The 19,035-nt window shown below is 47.6% G+C and overlaps 1 protein-coding gene across 3 annotated transcripts in view; it reads left to right on the forward strand.

Annotated features, from left to right (window-relative positions):
- ETS1 (ETS proto-oncogene 1, transcription factor) overlaps positions 1–18,623 on the forward strand; it is a 112,738-nt gene extending 94,115 nt beyond the window's left edge. For all 3 annotated transcript variants that reach the window (XM_035138940.3, XM_060268403.2, XM_035138942.3), the window contains 2 exons: positions 11,697–11,815; positions 12,485–18,623. In XM_035138940.3, the coding sequence (XP_034994831.1) occupies positions 11,697–11,815; positions 12,485–12,700 (335 nt within the window). In that variant the 3' untranslated portion in view covers positions 12,701–18,623. The remainder of the gene's footprint in view (positions 1–11,696; positions 11,816–12,484) is intronic.
- Positions 18,624–19,035: the final 412 nt, after the last annotated feature.

A 19,035-nucleotide genomic window follows, 5' to 3' on the forward strand; every position in this document is an offset into this window, starting at 1 on the left:
GTGGGCAGGCATCTGCGTACCAGATGCCTCAGTAGCAACCCTTGACTCCGTGAGTCAGGTGGGACAAGAGGAAAGATTTGCGCTTTTGACAGGCTCTCATGCGAGATCCTTCCTCCCCAAGTGCAGTGCCTCTACTGGGGCTGGGAATCGGTGTGTGTTTGTGGGGTTGGGAGATCATTTTTAGGAGCTGTGCACAGAAGGAAGTGGTTGGATGCTCCAGATTCAAGCTGTGATGAGTGCTTTCTGTTTTCAGGAATGGGTGCTGATAAGAAAACTGGGCTGGGAGTGGGGTTCTGGAGACCGGCTCCCTTCAGCAATGGGAGTACGGTGATCTGAGCCATGGGAGAGGAAATCTTGAATCGTTGCAAAGCTGCTGGAGACTTTGGGAGATAAGTCCACCCCCCACGTGGTGTGAGCGTCAAAACAATTACATTCTGTTATATTGCAGGGGCAGGAAAACATTTGGGGGCCAAGTGAATGTGAGACTCACCTTTGCACAGTGGGCTAGTTTCTCCACACACCCCTCTCTGTCCCCCATTAAGCCAAGCCAAAGGCATCCCAGCCAGGCAGAAACAGTCACAGAGGGTGCAGGGTCAGGCCAGGGAGCAGTATGGCCTGTGGAGAGCAGGGCCTTATTCAGATTCTGGGCCTGATCGAAATAAACTTGCTGGGTATGAATTGCCAGGAGCTGCTGGCACCAAAGCTGGAAGCTGGCGTAAGTGTAGTAGTTAAGAATGGGAGCTGGGAGCTGTGTTCACCTCCCCCATGAACCCACCAACTGAGTATAAACAAGGCACTGTAGTCTTGGCCAGAGTTCCTTCATGTCCCCTCCCTGTAAGGTGGGGAGATGGTTGCAACATTGCCTTGTCTTACAGGACTGTTGTGAAAACGACCAAGAGCATGAGATTCTTCATCTCAGGGTTGCGGGTTCAAGCCCCACCTTAGGCAAAAGATTCCTGCATTGCAGGGGGTTGGACTTGATGGCCCTTGTGGTCCCTTCCAACTCTTCTGTGATTCTATGAAGGTTCTGTGTGTGAATCACTCTGAAGACATGAAACATGGCAGGGAAAAGCGAAGTCAGTATGTGCGAATCCTCTGAGTGAACATGGATGAAAAGCACGCAGCATTTATTTATCTCTGCGATAAGCTAAGAAATGGGGCCCTGGCTGTGCTGCCCCTGCTTGGCTGCTTGCTTGGCTGGCAGAGAGGAACTTTCCTTTTTATCACCAGAGGCCCCAGCCCCTCTGATGATATCTGCCTCCGAGCTGCAGAGGTGATGAGGCTCAGCGGAAGCCTGGCCCACTTGGCGTTTGATGTCTCCTGTTCGCTGGTGGCAAACAGTCAGCCTCCTTGAGCTCCCTTATCTGCCCTCCACATCTTGACCTTATTTCACAAGTTGCCTCATTTCACAAGTTCACAACGATCCTGCCCTTGGCTTCCTTCTGAAATGAGATAATTCACAGAAAAGCTCGTCACTAGTTTGCCGCACTCGCTCGGATGGTCTTGTTAGATCGGGTGACTGGAAAGAGACACACACACACACACACACACCCTCTGGTGACTGTGCTGGTTGGCTTGGGAAAACAGAGGCGAAAGAGAATGCCATCCTTCAGGTGGAGCTGCTTAATTCAGGGTGGCCTGACTCCATCGAAAGAGGCCAAGGTTGTTGGTAGAAAGGGGACGTGCCCATTTTACAGGCTCTGCCATTAGACAGAATGACGCAGCAGGGACAGGGAGCTGTATGTGCCAGGCAGCTGCCTTGTGGCCATACCTGCCAAGTTGCTGTCCGAGAAATAAGGGACCGGGCCGGAAGTAGCAGACCGGAAGTAGCGCTGCCGCCATTTTGGAACTGGGCGGAGCATGCTCAGAAGTGACTTTTGATGCTGCTTTGCCCAGTTCCAAAATGGCCGTCGCGCCACAAGTCGCACTGCAGCCATTTTGGAACTGGGCAGAGCAGCATCAAAAGTCGCTTCTGAGCATGCTCCGGCCAGTTCCAAAATGGCCGCCGCGCCAGAATAAACAAGGAAAAAACAAAAAAATCCGTTTTTTCAGCTAAGAACAGCTGGAAAAACGGGGATTTCCCGGAGAATACGGGAGACTTGGCAGCTATGCTTATGGCCCCCTAAGCTGGCCTGCTGCCTGCACATGCAACAGTGGGGGCTGCCCAGTTGCCAGTGTTAAAGGAAGGGGGCGCTCACATTAGCAGCTTAAAATGCAGCAAGGTCACACACACACACACTGCATTTCAAGTCATGTTTGCATGGGGTTGTTCAGGTCAGAAGGGGGGTGGAGATGTCTTCACCCAACACCCATGGCCTTTGGGGTTTGCCCCTTTCCATAACCACCCAAACTTCTATTCGCGAAACCATCCTCTGCACATGCACACATTACCACTCACTCATCCAGTTTTCTACTTGGACTGAAGCGGGTTTGAGACAACAACACCTCCAACAGCAGTATTTCTCAAGGAAGTACAGGATCGCTATGGATTATAGCTAACGCAGTGTGAACCTAACAAAACCTAACAGTGGGAGAGGACTGGATGCAGAGTAAGCGGTCGTGCGAACGCACCTTCAAAGCCGGAAGTCTGCTTCTGCTCATGGGATGGAGGAGGACTGCATAGGGTGCCTTTCTTTGATGGGTGCCTGGTTTAAAAGCTCTCCTTTGGAGGATCCTCACAGATGCGGGGCCACCACCAAAAGGCCCTACTGGTTTTGTTCCCCCAGCATGGTGCCCAGATTTAGGAACAGAGACATGGCAAGATCCAAACTCGCCATCACCTTGGTCAACTCAAGCTGCATTTAATTTCCCAGGAGGTTGTGAGCACCACCAATTCCTTTGGCCTTAAAGACAGAATTGTCATTGCTCACATACTGCAAAGAACGAGGTGTGTCATAAGGCTCGCAGTTCCTAGCATGAGGTTGCCTTTGAGCCGACAGAGAAACCCAGAAGGCGAGTCCTCGCCCTGCTTCAGTAACTCGGCTTCCACCTGCCTGAAGTTTGCAAATGAGAACAAAATTAGCTCTTTGCATTCATGGTTGGCCAGTGTTGCAATTTTGTTTTACAGGCTGTCATTTTACAGTCTTGTCCCTTAGGTGATGGAAATTGCAACAAGAATAGTCCTGCTGACTGCACAATTCCCGCACGGGTCTGTTTGTCTGATGATAAAAAATACTAATAATTATAACAATAATAATTTTATTATTTATACCCCACCCATCTGACTCGGTTGCCCCAGCCACTCTGGGTGGCTTCCAACATATGTTGTTGTTGTTGTTGTTTAGTCGTTTAGTCGTGTCCGACTCTTCGTGACCCCATGGACCAGAGCACGCCAGGCACTCCTGTCTTGCACTGCCTCCCGCAGTTTGGCCAAACTCATGTTCGTAGCTTCGAGAACACTGTCCAACCATCTCGTCCTCTGTCGTCCCCTTCTCCTTGTGCCCTCCATCTTTCCCAACATCAGGGTCTTTTCCAAGGATTCTTCTCTTCTCATGAGGTGGACAAAGTATTGGAGCCTCAGCTTCACGATCTGTCCTTCCAGGGAGCACTCAGGGCTGATTTCCTTCAGAATGGATAGGTTTGATCTTCTTGCAGTCCATGGGACTCTCAAGAGTCTCCTCCAGCACCATAATTCAAAAGCATCAATTCTTCGGCGATCAGCATATAAGAATCCAACATATAATAATAATAATAAAACATTAAACATAAAAATGCTTCTGGTGTAAGCACGGCTCCCGTAAGCTTGGTAACAGCTGCCGCAATAACATATAGGTGAGATCCTCCTCCTCAAAAATCAACAGAATCTCAAGAAAAGGGAAGAAAAGAAAACCCATCTACATGGGACCCTCTTGCTCTCCCTTTAAACTTTAAGGTGGATGCTTTTCATCTTTGAAAGAAAAAGTTTCATCACCTTGGCTCTGATCTTGCCCAAATCCTGAACTGTTGCAGATGCAGCCAAGAGCTGTCTCTGCTGAGGCCCATGCACACGGGGGCCTTTGGGGCTTGAGTTGCACCGGTCCTCAGAACAGAGAGGGGATAGGCTAGGACTGGCCATGTAGTTCCCACACCAGGCTTCTCCATTTCAAAGCAGATGAAAATCTAAGAGTTGAGGGACTCCTCCTGGCTAGGTGTGCTAAAACGGAGGCCTAGAAATCTGCCATGCAAATGTGTCCTGAGGGGAAATGAAGCTCTTTCCAAAATGGGCAAAACCTCCCATTGTTGTTGTTGTTGTTGTTGTTGTTGTTGTTGTTGTTGTTGTTGTTATAATACTAAATTTTTATTTATACCCCGCCCTCCCCAGTCAAAACCAGGCTCAGGGCGGCTAACACCAATAAAATTACAATAAGACATAAAAGAAAAGAAAACAATTAATTAAAAAACAGATTAAAATACAATATTAAAATTTAAAATGCAGCCTCATATTAAGTAGTCCATAAATCCAAACCATGAGGGAGGAAAACACAGGGGTCAGACTGAATCCAACCCAAAGGCCAGGCAGAACAGCTCTGTCTTGCAGAGCTGTGTGTGTGTGACGACCTTGCTCTTGTTGTTGTTGTTGTTGTTATATTTGCACCCCGCCCATCTGACTGGGTTGCCACAGCCACTCTGGGTGGCTTCCAACACATACAAAACATAATGAAACATTATGCATTACACACCTCAGCCTTGATTGTTGGTCGGGGGTAGGTGAGTGGGGCTGCAGATCATAGCCATGGCATGCTCTGCCACATCCTGTGGGTGCTGTCATGCAAAGTCCCTGGGCAGATGAGACCTTCAAATAGCACCCCCCAAAACACATTACTTTGCCCCCCAAAGAATACCTGAACAGAGCTTTCAGAAAGGGCAGGGGAAGTCATACCCAAAAGCAGGAATGGGAGAGAACAGATAAGTGAATATTTACTTGTTACTAACATGGTTGCTTCTCAGTTATAAAGGTGGATCCTGTTCCTCTTCTTTCAAGCCGCTGATGTGCAACAAATAAGTAGATATGTTTAGACAGGCAGGCGGCTAGTTTGCTTACTTATTTTCTGCCTCATAGCTTCACAACCTTTGCAAGCCCTATACTCTATTTCCTAGTATTTTGTCCCATTGAAATCAGAGCCCAATAAAATGTGGGCAGCTCTCATTTTTACAGCTGCTTTACAAAGCGTCACTGGGAGAATGACAAAAAGCATGTTGAGGCCAGATAAAAACCGCAAGCAAGTAAACTTCCCCTAAACCCCAGATGTATAGAAAAGCTACATTTTAGATATGGTTGATATTCACTGGAGTTCAACACTAACTGTATGGTTCGGTTGAGATGGTTGCATCCCAATGTGTCTTGCAATTATAGGGTGATAATCTTTTGAATGCGGTTGTTTTGAATGTTGTCTTCCAGGACAGAATGTGACAGGTTAGAGATATTGATTGCGGGAGTCTGGTAGGTCTTGGTTGAGGTTGGCAGAATCTAGAGCCAGCCCATTGCCTTTCCTTAAACCCCAGTATTGGTTACATGATGGAACATGGTTCTTCTGACCAGACTAGCTAATAGTTAGTAGAACCAAGGGGAGCCTCAGACCCATGTGATGTACCTGTGGAATGTCAGGCAAAGAAAATAGGGGCACAAGCGTAACACCCTTATTTTCATACCCAAAGCCCCTGCCCCCCTCCCCATCCTGCCTCATGACACACACCCAAAGGCTTTACTCTGCCTGCTAGGCATTGCATAAATTGATTCTGCAGCATCCATTGAAGATACTGCTTCATAGCCGACTAACCTCTACTCAGAGTAGACCTATTGAAATTAACGGACTTAGGTTGGCCATGCCTATTAATTTCATTGGGTCTGCACTGAGTAGAATTGGCATCGAATACAGCCCTTTGTTTAACTATTAGAGATGCTAATAGAAAAGATTAACTGCCCCCCAAGAGGCGTCTAAAGTATTCAGCAGGAGCTGCAGCAGGTGTCCCTTTGGCATTCAGGTGTCTTCCCTCTCACCTGTGCATGCTGGAGTCGAGGTGCCCCACCCCGTCGCTACAAAATGTCACTTCTAGGAGACGCGGGAATGGGTCACTCTGGAATGACATAGTTACCAACTCCCAACACAACTTCAACAAGGCATTCCCAGAAGGCAAAAATAGAGCCAGTGTCTTGGCGGGGTGGGGTGGGGGTGGGGAACAGCGCTAAACGGAGTCTGTGCATAGTAAACTGTGGCAATTGGGAGCATCTGGAAGTGGTGGCTGTAGATGTACATTTGCCACACACCCACGCCCAGAGGGACTTTCTCCTCAAACAGGGTTCCCACTGTAGTCCCCATTTCATAATCCATTTTATCGAGTCATATTTCCCCGGTGATGCCAGAGAATTCCTAGCGTGTGACTGTCTCTCGACGGTTGCTACTCAAGGGCTCCCTTCACTCCTCCGGGGGCGAGACAAGGCCCTCCTTTGTCAGTTGCATTTAGCATGTGAGCCCCCTCTGGCTGCCTCTATTCTTAGCACGTGGCGCTCCCTCGCCAGGACAGAGGTCAGCAGGCCGCTGTCAAGGGGCAGGCCGGAACTTTCTCCCTCTTTCTGGTGGGTGGGGAAGGGGGTGATGCCTTTTGTGGCGGGTGGGGGGGCAGGTCTTGCCTGTGCAACTGACTGGGCTTGGCAGATCCTGCAATGGGTTGAGCTTGCCAGCCTCCGGCTTCCTTCCAAAGTCTTTGAGGATCACGTCACAAAAGGCAGCTTGTCGTCTGCTCCCACAGCATCCGTGTCGGAGGGTTCCTCCCGTTTGTAGTGCGCATACTCTGTATCTCTCAATGGCATGGAGGAGAGCCCAAGGATCTTTGAGTTCCTGTAGAAATTGAAGTCTGAACCAGAAGGTGGTGGACTCTCCTTCATTGGAGGTGTTTAAGCAGAGGTTAGGTGGCTATCTGTCAGGAACTATTGAGCTATGATTCCTGCATTGCTTTAAAAAAAAAACAAGACTTTTTGAGCTCCACTCTCCCTTTCTTCCTGCCCAGAGCAGCCCTGACCTCTGCCTGCCTCTCCAAACCAACAGGGCCTCAGTGGTGGCAGCCTCTCCTCCACCTCCTTGCCTGCTGTCCAGCAGCCACTGCAAGCTGCCCAGGGGAGGAGGCCAGCAGTGGTGATCATGGAGAGGCAACAAGATGCTGCTTTGCAGCTGCCACTGCTGCTGCTACTCAAGACAAGCGACAGCTCATCCTCCTCTCCAAGCTCAATGGCAGTGGTACTGGCGGGGGAAATAGGGGCATTCCAGGATCAAATCAGAAGCCTAGATAGTTTTCGTAATTCTGGCACCATCCCTAGAAAATAGGGACACTCAAAGGGTATGTAAGCAGTGTATTATAACAAAGTGCAAGTGAACTGAGATCTCTACGCCAGGAAAGACTTCTTCTTCAAGCCCAGGGCTGAGTATGAAGGTGGTCAGAGGCACACAGTGATGGTTGCTGTCTTTTCCTTTCTCCTTTTCCTGGTGTTGTGTTTGCTGATCCTCCTTGTGTTTACTGTTAGCTTGCAGGAAGAGCAGGAGGCAGGTGTGGTCCTTATCCCTGAAATCTTGGCTCCTGCTCTAGCTTCGCTTGGCACAAGAGAGGGGCAAACACAGAGCAGGTAGCTCTCGCCAAACCTTGACTTGTTAGGAATGGAAATGCCCTGTCGCTTGAGACGCAGGACTGAACGCTTTTCCTTCTGGGCAGCCTTCTGAGCGCCACAGTGCAGTGGTAGGCAGTGCCAAGAAACAACAGGTGCAAATTTTACCATCTTAGAATAGGCTAGTTCCTACATACACAGCCCTCCCCGCCCTCCATTCAGTCAAGCCAATAAAGAGGCCTGATCAGAGTTCAAGGACATATTTCCACCCAGGTGAAAACAGGAGAGAATCAGGGCCTGCAATGAGTTTCGAGGGCCAGTTGGCGAGGCCTCAAGGGCCACATTCCACTCCTAGGCTTGGGGCTTCTTGCTTTTGTCCTAGGAAGTGATGGAAATTCGGGGGCAGCCAGTGAGGGCTTTTGTTTTTAGTTTTGTTTTGCACTTGCCTCAACATTTCGCACCAACTTTGTACCTTCGCTGTGGATTTGTTGGTGGTAAATAAGAAGCATCTGCTGTTACTGTGGTTGCTGGTGTTGTTGAGCAGGGCTGATTCCTGCCCTTCCTTGTTTCATTGTTTGCTTTGCAAAATAGCTTTTAAAATTATGAATGGAAGGTCATTGATTCATCATTCACCCACAAGAGGGGTGAGTGCTCTTGCACTCGGGTCCTGCTTGTGGGCTTCCCAAGGCCATCCGATCATCCACTGTGAGAACAGGGTGCCTGGCCTGATCCAGCAGGCTCTTCTGATGTTCTTATTAGGAATAGATCCATGGCATGGAGAGGAAGCGAACATCTTCAGGAGGCCAACATGTTCCCCAGGACTGTGGAAAAAAACCAAGGCCGTTGTTTTTTTGGAGTTGCATATCCAAGCTAGCTGTGAATTTCTCAGCATCTTGGAAACCCAGCTCATGGGAACTTGGAAGGTTTTCCTGGCTGGTTTGCCAGGCTGGTTTATATGTGGTCCACATGGCCACAAAGAACTTGGCAGGCTGAAACGGGTGTTGAAGGGCCATTGCAGAGGAAGGTCACATTAAGTTTAGGAAGCTGTTTCCTTATACTGAATCGGACCCAAGGTCCGTCTGGCTCAGCAGTGCTTTCACTGACTGGCAGCAATGGCTCTCCAGGGCTTCAAGCAAGGAATCTCTCCCAGCCCTTACCAAGAGATTCCAGGGACTGAACCTTGAACTTTCTGCACTCCCAGCTGATGTTCTGCCCCTGAGCTATGGTGTCACTTAAGAGGTAGGAAAAAAGGAAGAAGGTAAAGTGTTTGAGGTGCCTGGATATTGAACATCAGGAAGAACTTTCTGGCAGTAAGAGCTGTTCAACAGTCGAGCAGACCCCCTTGGAAGGTGGGCTCTCCTTCATTGGAGTTTTTTAAGCAGAGCTTGGATCTGTCATCGATGCTTTAGCTGAGGTTCCTGCATTGCAGGGGGTTGGACTGGATGTCCCTCAAGATTCCTTCCAACTCTACAAGTCCATGATGCTGGAGGGGAATCCCTGAAAACCCAGAAACCACAGCAGACCTCAGGAGAAGTTGCCCGTCTGCTCTTGACTGCTGCTGAGTCAAAGAGATGAAAGGGAAGCTGTTTTCCACTTGGGAACCACATTCCCCTCTGGGTAACTTTCCAAGGGCCACATGCAGAAAGTAAGCAGAGCAGCCAATGCTCTGCCTTCAGAAAGTAGTCTAATTTTGACACATGCTCCCCTCTCCCCTGCATCCTGGACTCATAAGAGGCATGATGGGTGCTGAAGGACACATTTCAGCTGGGGGGGGACCCTTGTGGGTGAGGGGTGTGGCCTAGAGAGAGTTCTGAGGTCCAGACATAGAGGGCCGCATTCAACTCCTCCCTGAACCTGAGGTTCCCCACCCATGATTCAATATAGTTGTCCAACCCAGTCAACCAAAGTAGACAGGAGATGACAGACTGTCAGCCCCTCGGTGTGTTTGTGTGTGGCTGGAGACTGGAAACTGGGGGTGCAGCTGACGCTGAGTGCCCGGAGGTGGGGGATATATAAAGCACAATCCCTGTGAAAGAGAAGCGAGAAGAGCCAGCCACTCCTGGTGGCCTATTTCTGGGGTCTGCCTCCTCTCACCTGAATAGCCACGGCGCTGACTCACTGGCTCCAAGCATTCTTGCCCGGAGAGTTTTTGCAGCTTGCTCCTGCATCAACACGCCTTGGATGGAGGCCAAATAATTTCCATACCTGCCTCCTCTTTATCACATCTTGGTAAACACTGCCAGGGAACAAAAAGTCAAGGTCAGGGGAGGCGGCTGGCAAGACACGGGGGCAGGAGCGTGCTGGAGGTCAGGTCTCGGCCAAGAACCCTTTTTTCGGCAGGTGGGAGGGGAGGAGGCCCGTGCATCAGGGAAATGGTGCCTCCTTGACCCAGATGCAAAAAATAATACTAATAATGTCACCTTGCTTAGGCAACTGGGGAACCAGGGCTGAATCTTTGCCCAGGAGTCACCCTGCAGATTTTTGCGTTCAGCAGCAACACTGAACCTGCCAGGTTTGCCTCCTCCTCTACTGATGCCCTTGGGGCCAGGCAAAGGCTTTTTGCAAGAGATGTGCCATGTGGCACCTCCCTGCTGCTGCCCACCCAGCCACAAGCTCACCCACATCATGGACTGGAGACCCCACAGCCCAGGGGCATCATAGCTTGCACTGTTTGGATTAGAGATGGCTCAAAAGACAGCTCAACCTTCTCGGTGGACGCCATTGCGTTGCCCTCTGCGATCTGACAGGGGGAAGCCCCTTGGACTGTTTCCCGGGCAGCAAAGGGGGTCCTTGGATCAATCCTGCTGCTAGGGAAGCTGATCCTAACCACTCGTTGATTTGACGAATCTTGAGCGGGCATGTGGGCGGGCTGCTCTTGAGAGGCGGGTCCAGCCCACCCCTCTGGTGTATAATGAAGGCCCATAGCTTGCACCGGAGCTGCTTCTCCCTCCCTCCCCATATCGCTGTCACATGTAGCTCTGCTGGACCTTGCAGTAGCATAGTCGGCTGCCGTATTTGGCCCCAAGTTGGAATTTCCCCTAATTCCAGCATTCTGGTTTTCGCCATCCTCATGTTACTCATCACAACTTTGGCGGTTTAGGCTTTGAATAGGTATAGTCTTGGACAGAGGGGAGGTTATGGCCTCTGCCTGCCCCTCTGAGAATGGAGTATCCCGCTAAAGGGATCTGGAGGAGATGCTTCTGTCCAGATGCCCAGGTGGGGGAAAGGGGCCACAGCACACACACACCCTGATGCAATCCAGCAGGGGAGTTATTTCTTCATGTAGGTCAGGGACTCCCTCCTCACTTCTGGTTGACCCCAAATGCAAGTCCTTCCAGCTTACTTTTAGCCCACTTTTGGTGCCTTGCCATGCAAGGAGAACCAAAATGGCACCAGCTGGGTGTGCCTTTTGTAACATCTAGCTGAACCCTCCAATATTGCATAATACCCGTGTTTATTAATAGCCACAATATCCAGAGGTGGCTTAAACCCAGGGTGGGTGGAGGACCTTTGATCTGTAGGCCACATTGAGCCAGCCAAGTCTCCCCATGGTGAGGGTCTTTCAAAAGTGGCAAGCAGAGTCCTTTGGGTCACTAGCCTGGCAGGTAGAAGACCACTCAGCCATGAAGGGTTGGAAACTTGGTTGGTCCTAGTGGACAAGGCACCTTGCTGTGGATCCTGTTCTTCTTCGTTTTTGGAAATTATTTGTATTAGTTTTCCAATAAGAACATCCAAGTAACAAATCCATAAAATCATAATCCAATTAAAAACACCAAATTACAATCCTAATTATTACTTTTTCAGGCTGCCCATACTCTGGACCTCTGAAGTATATCTCCAATATTATCATTTCTGCCTTCTTCTTGTTGTTCTCACATTTTCCACATTCCGATCTTAATGCTTTAAAGTTCCCCGTCCCTGGCTGTGTGATTCTCAATCATGTTAGCGATCATATATCCTTTCATCCATCGGGTACAGTTTTATTTGTGTATATATCTTTTTTTTTCAACTGTCAATTTGCCACTGCAGCTTTTCCTGACTTCATTCCAATCATCCGATCCGGGCTGTTGTGTATGGATCCCATTCTTAATGCTGTTGGGGTCCTTTCCCTTTGCTGTCTTAGGTAGTGGACCGATCCAACTGTGGCAGTTCCTGCTGGAGCTCCTCACAGACAAGTCCTGCCAGTCCTTCATCAGCTGGACAGGCGACGGCTGGGAGTTCAAGCTCTCTGATCCAGATGAGGTACGTATGGGCCTGAATCAGACACTCGTGCAATAAGGGAAGGAATAAATAGATAAGGACCTAGAGCAGTGGTTCTCAAAAGTGAGTGGTACTGCTCCTGGGGGGTGGCCCAAATCCCGGGGGGCACTAAGAGATAAGGGGACAGCAGATGGATTTTGGAGATGGAAATGACTATGAAACTTTGAAAAGCTGGTTTCACTGAATCAAATTTATATTTTGTGTTGAATTAATTAAACTAAGGGCTTATCCACACTTACCTCTCTTCTGTTCTTATCCATGCTTGAGTAAGGGGGGGAGTGTTGTTGCCCCTTAAAAACCTGCTCTTTAAAGCTCAATTGGAGCAAATGGCAATCTAATACCCAAATTTACGTATTTAAAAAGTCCACCTCCGGTCTCTCTTCATCGCCTTTCCGTCCCTTCTGCATCCACACCAGATATTTACACCACTGCTAAAGGTCTAAGAATCATGGAGTATCCTGGGAACTCTACTCCGTGAAGGATGCTAGGAACTGTAGCTCTGCAAGGTCAGCACCCTTAGCAAACTACAGTTCCCAGGATTCTCCATGGCCGTTAAAGCTGCTCGAGAGTATTTTGCGCAATTTATTTCCCTTCCCTTCTGAGCTCGCCAAGGACTTTCAGTGATGTTTCTGGTGTGCTTGCCGTTCCCAGGTTGCAAGGAGGTGGGGCAAGAGGAAAAACAAACCCAAAATGAACTACGAGAAGTTGAGTCGCGGGCTGCGTTACTACTATGACAAAAACATCATCCACAAGACGGCCGGGAAGCGCTATGTCTACCGTTTTGTGTGCGACCTGCAAAGCTTGCTGGGATACACGCCCGAAGAGCTGCATGCCATGTTGGATGTGAAGCCAGATGCAGATGAGTGAAGGGACCGAGCAGGCAAGAGCAGAAGTCCTTGTAGATGAATTCAGGGCATCCATCTAGGCGTTCAATTGAACTTCTGTCATTTTTTATTTTTTTTACTGTCATGGTTTTCCTTTTGAGAGAGAGAGAGAAAGAAAGAAACAAGAATTTCCACTGGTTGTAAAGGTGGGGGAGGGGGACACATGCTTTTGGATGAAACTGTGACATATTTTGGCTGGGAGGAGAAAAAAAGATTTGAATGTCCTTGGAGAGTTTTATTGGGGGCTGATATTTTAAAAGTCAGTGGGGGAAAGAGCCTAAAAGTTAACCGCCCTGTTACAATCGCATGATAAATAAAGAACTCCTCGCCCTCCCCCTGAGGTGCCATAAACTGACAATCCATAAGCTCGTAAGGTTCCATTTTGATTTTAAGAGTGAGGAGTGGCCTTTTGGGGTGGGTGGGGGCAGAGCATCCTCTTCTGCAGGGAAATCGCATTGGTGGTCCTAAATAATTTTGCATTTCAAAGAACAAGTTTGCTTCGTAAGAGGGACCAATACCTTCTTTTTTTTTAATTTGTAAAAAGAATGTTATTTTATTAAAATTTTGTGCCAGTATTTTTCTCTAAAATAGTCTTAAGCTCTAAGATGGTCTCGGTATTGCAACATTGTGTTGTCGTTGGTTTTTTGGGTTTTGGTTTTGTTATGCCAGCTGCGAATTCTATCAGCATTTTTTGGGTGGTGGTGGGGAAATACAGAGGCTATGTAAACCCCTCCAGAAACAGAAGCGTTTAACTGTTCAGTAGAAAAATCAAGATATACCCTAGGAGTGGTAGGTGGGGAGATATTTTTGGGTGAATGACTGTTTTGCTTTCACACAATGGGTCTCCCACACCTTACTCTGTTTTGCTCTTCCATTACAATTGGTGAATCAGTTTTGTGTCTTTGGGAGGGGCTCTTCCGATCAATAATTTTATCTGGACTTCCCTCCACTTTCCCTATGCCAGGCATCCCCAAACTGCGGCCCTCCAGATGTTTTGGCCTACAACTCCCATGATCCCTAGCTAACAGGACCAGTGGTCAGAGATGATGGGAATTGTAGTACAAAACATCTGGAGGGCCGAAGTTTGGGGGTGCCTGCCCTATGCCTTTTCAAGATATATTGAAGAAAGGTTTTTCTTCCAGCGTTGAACTTTAGGATTGTTTCCAATCCCCTAATTGGTGGGAAGACCCAGCCCTTCATATCTCATGGGTTGTTGGTTCTTCAGCTTACAGGCCCCAGTTCCTCAAAATCTCAGGTTGTGCTTACAGTAGAATGGGGCACTTTGTAAACAGAATAGCTCTTACCGCGAGGGTCCCCTAACCGTTCTCAGGTTACCAGCATGCATGTAGGAGTATCGTGGAGGGATCTGCCTGCCGGACCCACTCCTGGTGTGTAGAACCTTTCCACAAAGTCAACTCCCTAAGCATCAAGTCAGGGCCAACAGCCATGACCTAATTCATAGACACCCGCACCTATTTGCAGTTTTCAAGTAATCTCTAAGCCAAACTATGGCCTAGGTAGGGGGGGGGTGTGGGCTCCTGGAAGTGGAATGGATGCCATTTTGTTTCTCCTCCAGTCCTGATGCTCTGCTGTGTGTGCAAAGCCTTGAGCTCCAAACTCAGGCAGTCCCAAAGAAGCAAATGGGAACACTTCCTTCCTAAAAGTGGCTTTTTAAGTTCCTTTTTTTTATTACAGAAGAAGGCAGTTGAGGTGGTGAAGCGAAATCTACTGATTTATTTGCCTTCCTTGCTACTTTTTAATGTTCATGATTTAGCTGATGGGATCCTGATGCAATTGAGGCATTGTGCGTGTCTGCACCCTCTCCACCATCCCTCCCCAACTGTGATTTACAGTGACGACGCCTTGGTTTACAGGCCTGAATGTATCCTTGGCAAAGGAGCCACACCGAGCCCACCTCCCTGAGTATAACTGCATGGCAGACCTGATTGTAACTACGTGTTTGTCAAATTCACACTCAATAATTTTTACATCAGCCCTTAATGGGTCCTAGATCCACATCACTGCGGAAATGTATTGTGTGAATTGGCCAGAGTTCCCTTTAGAACAAAACTGGATAACTTAAATCTGTGACCTTAAAGTGGCAAATAGTTGAATGTATTTTATTTTTTGCTTCCTGCTGAATCATTTCAATCATGCAGAGTTAAAAGAGGGGGGACTCCTGGGTCAATGACAGGCCAGCGGAATTTGAAGCAGATCAAGTCTTGAGATGATAACGTCTCAGGTTGGGCTATAAGAAAAAAGAGCAAACACCGTTGTTGCTGAGGTCCCTTTCTTACAAATGTCAGAGGAGGTGGTAAATCTGTGTCTATTTCAAGTTGCAGGCTGCAGCTGGCAAGATGGAAGTCAGTCCAAAACAGTTCCCTGCACACACAAAAAGGCAGACAGAAGGAAGGAGTATAACTGTAATTAATTGAAAAACCAAATTCAAGGTTGTGTCCAACTAGGTTCTACTCAGAGCACAGACCCATCGGAAGTAATGAACCTAAGTTAGTCATTTTTGTTTTATGTATTAAAATGTAATTTATGAATCGCTTCCTATGAGATATCCTGAATTGATAAAGAGTAGAAAGCACATCAACAACAAAAACATACCTAACTGCTCTGAGTAGAACATTGGATAGAACCACTGAAGTAGAGATGGGGAACCTTTGGTTCTCCAGGCGCTGCTGAACTACAGCTCCTCTCATCCCCAGAAAACATGGCCCAATGGCCAGGGGTGATAGGAATTGTAGTTCAGCAGGCAATGGTTCCCCACAGTTGCCCCAAACATTACATCCCTCTCCTTAGCATTCCAGTCTTTCATGTGCACTGGCTGGGATGGAGTTTATTGGAGGAAGAACACTTGATACTTCATGCCTCTGACCATTTGGCTGGGAAGAAGGAAGAGCTTCCATGTATTTAGCCATGGCTGATTGGAGATCTGGGCTTTGATTGGTGGGAGTTAAAGCTCAGCATTTCTCGGGACAACATAGGACATAGTTTCTGAGTCAAGGATATCAATGGTGGATATTCCTGGAATGGGTGTAATGATGACTGAATCTCCAGTTCAGCTAGATTTGATTCCAGTAGAGAGGAAGAAGAGCCTAAGATGAAAGGAAAGAGGGGGTAGTGGAGGTGGGGAAAGGCTGTATCTGTAAAGCTAAAAAAAGGGTGACTCCCTTTCTAGCATTTAGTGCTTTTCAGCCAGGCATTAGGGAGCCTTTGGCTGTCCAGATGTGGCTCAACTACAGTTCCCATCAACTCTGGGCACTGCCTGTTTGCTGGTGCTGAATGGGAGCCAGAGTTTGGCAACATCTGGAGGGCCAGAGGTTCCCCACCCAAGCTTTAGATCAGAGTTTCCCAAACTTGGGTCTCCAGCTGTTGTTGGAATTACTACTCCCATCATCCCTAACAAGCGGGACCAGCGGTCAGGGGTGATGGGAATTGTAGTCAGAAAACAGATGGAAACCCAAGTTTGGGAAACACTGCTTTAGATGTAGGCAAAGAGGGGAAAACACCTGTGGCCACACACCAGCCAACAGGGAGAGAGAAGAGGACATGAAGCTATAGGAAACAACCAGTATTGCAGGTGATGTTTCTGTGTCCCAGAACTACTGAAGCCTGCTCCTGTTTCTAGTTAAACATCCAACAGGGACAGTTCCACTGGTCTGAAAAGCATAGTCCCAAAATGACCAATTCACCTGGTTCACTCAGGTGTCAGCTGGAAGTTACACTACCCATGTGAAGCTACACCAGAACCTTTGGCGTGCTTGTCCGAGAGCTTTTGAGCACTGAGTTGTCCCATCTGTTGGGTGAACTTTGGAAACTTCTGTTTCTGTTTTCGATTAAGCACAGCTCACCATGTTGTCCAGACTTGACAAACTGTGGTTTAAGATTAACTGTGGTTTGTTGAAACAAGCCAATTACAAACCATATTTTAAGAAGCTGGATTGTTTCTACAAACCACAGTTTAGGTATCAGACTAAGCCCTTCACTGTGGTTGAACTGAAACCAAGTAGAGCCTTCTGAGCTCTTTGCAGCCACATTCGAAGGTTGGAAAGGGGGTGGGAGTGGCTCATCCTTGCAGTGTTCAACTGTGCCTTGCAAGTGATTAATTCAGTAATCCCAGGAAATTCAGTTCAGAAAAACAACAAATAGCCATTTTACAGCCCAATGGCATAAGTTGTTGGGTTTTCTTTGCAAAAGCAATTCCTTCACTGGAGAGGCAGATTAATAAAGAGTGGGAGAATTGCCCAGTCCAGAATCCTGCCACTGGCCTGGATGGAATCTGATGCAGCAGCTGGAGGGAAACGAATATGGCAAATCCAGGGCTGGGATATTGTCCTCCCTTGTTCGGGGAACAAGAGAACTTTGGGTCCTGTAGGTGCAAGGCCTCTCTCTAGATCCACCCCAACATGCCCGTTTTTCCTCCTTCCTGACAACAGAGCACTGATGGGGAACGATGACCGCAGAGGTTCCTGTGGCCACAGTGAAGAGGTCTCCATGGGTGGACCTCCTCAGTAGCCTCTAGCCCCCAGGGCACCCTCTCAGGGCCCACAGGATTGTCTCTTTAGACAGTATAGTATTATATTGCAGCCTGCTTCCTACTTACCGTTGAAAATTCTGATCTGATATTTAAACAACTTGCTCTAACAGATATGCATAGGGAACTTGGAAGACACCTTTGCCAAGGATAGCTTTTAATTAATATCTGAAATATAAGGACACCCAGTGCTTTTTTCTGGGGGGGGGGAGATGCAGGGCTATGCATACCCCTAAACATTTTGTAAATCTAAGTTTGGCCTCTTTGAGGGGCAGTATTTAAATATCAGTAGGAAAATGAGAGTACTGTACCCCTAAACATTTTTTAAGGGGGGGGAAGCGCCGAGGACACCTCTCTACATTTTGGGTGCCTTTTGAACCTCACTGTCTTTAGAGAATATATCTGTGGACCAATCCACACATGACAAGGTTTGGATCGTCGGACCAGGAACCGCCGTTCATTGTGGCTTCCTGCTGTGTGTGTCTGCATGTTGGTAGACATTGCTGTCTCATTCTCACGTGGCCTATTTCAGTGTACGTTGTTCAAAAGACCTACGCCTAAAAAGTGTTGAGTGTGGAAGCATCTCTCTGTGGCGCTGTGTTGATGCGCCAATGTGCCTCTTCCTGCAATCATGTGCCTGGAGATTCACCTCCTTCCTTCCTTCCTCCCTTGCTTCCTTCCTCCCTCTGTTCTGTTTCTGACGGGGTCTCCGTAGCGCCAGTGAACTGTGCACTCCATTCCAAAGAAGTTTGAATAGATGATAACTGATGTATACATATATGTTTATGACAGAAATATCTCCAGGAATTAACTGCCTCAGTGAAACAAGTTATTATTTGAGAAGAAGAAAATGTATGTTGTTTGTACAATTATTATTTTTTGGTCTTTGTTTTTATACCTGGTTTTTGTTTTGTTTGTTTGTTTAAGCTGATAATTTTAGAAGAAGAAAAAGATTGTTATATTATGCTGTTCAACTATTTTCCAACTTGTATTTTCATATAATTTATATTTTATAGAACTGAAAGGGGGGGGAAATAAAACCTTAAAAAGCAAGATTTTTTTTAATTAAAAAAAAGGAGAAAAAAAAGCAGGTGCTTTTTAGGAAAAAGAATACCAAACTCATCTGAGGTAGCTTAGAGATGTAGCGATGTCTGTATGTGTGTGTGGGTGTTTTTTAAAAAAGAATTCCAAAATGCAACTCCCTCCCACACTGAAGACTTAATAGGGAGTGGAGTTGGTTTTGTTTTAATTGCTGATGCTGGCACATCATTCTTCTGGAGAGTCTTTTATATACTGTAGCCTTATTTCATATTGTATTTTAAACCATTTGAAATTTTAAAAAAATAAATAAATCACAAAGCTATCCCCTGGCCTGGTCATGGTTGTCTGCTTGGCCTTGTCTTTCCCTGAAGACCACAGGTCACATCGGGGTGGGAAGAGAAACACGTACAGAGTGCCAAAAGGCACATAGACAACCTGCTTATGGAGCAGTCATCCCCACTTGCTTGCACGGAACTTACATAGATGTTTGATTATATCCAGTCTGTGTTCAACATTCATTCAGTAAGGTAAGTAAAAGCCATGTCGGATCAGGATCCTGTTCTTGCAAGAGCCAACCAGGTGCCCCAATGGGAAATCCACAAGCAGGAGCCGAGCCCAAGTGCCCCCTCTCTTCTGCAGCTTCCAGCAACTGGTATTTAGAAGCATTGCTGCCTCTGCGCACCATTGTCTCTCGAGACAGATGGATACCAAGGACAAAAATAGCTGCCTCCAGC

This window comes from Zootoca vivipara, chromosome 14 (genome assembly GCF_965207765.1).
Source record: "Zootoca vivipara chromosome 14, rZooViv2.hap1.1, whole genome shotgun sequence".
NCBI lineage: Eukaryota > Metazoa > Chordata > Lepidosauria > Squamata > Lacertidae > Zootoca > Zootoca vivipara.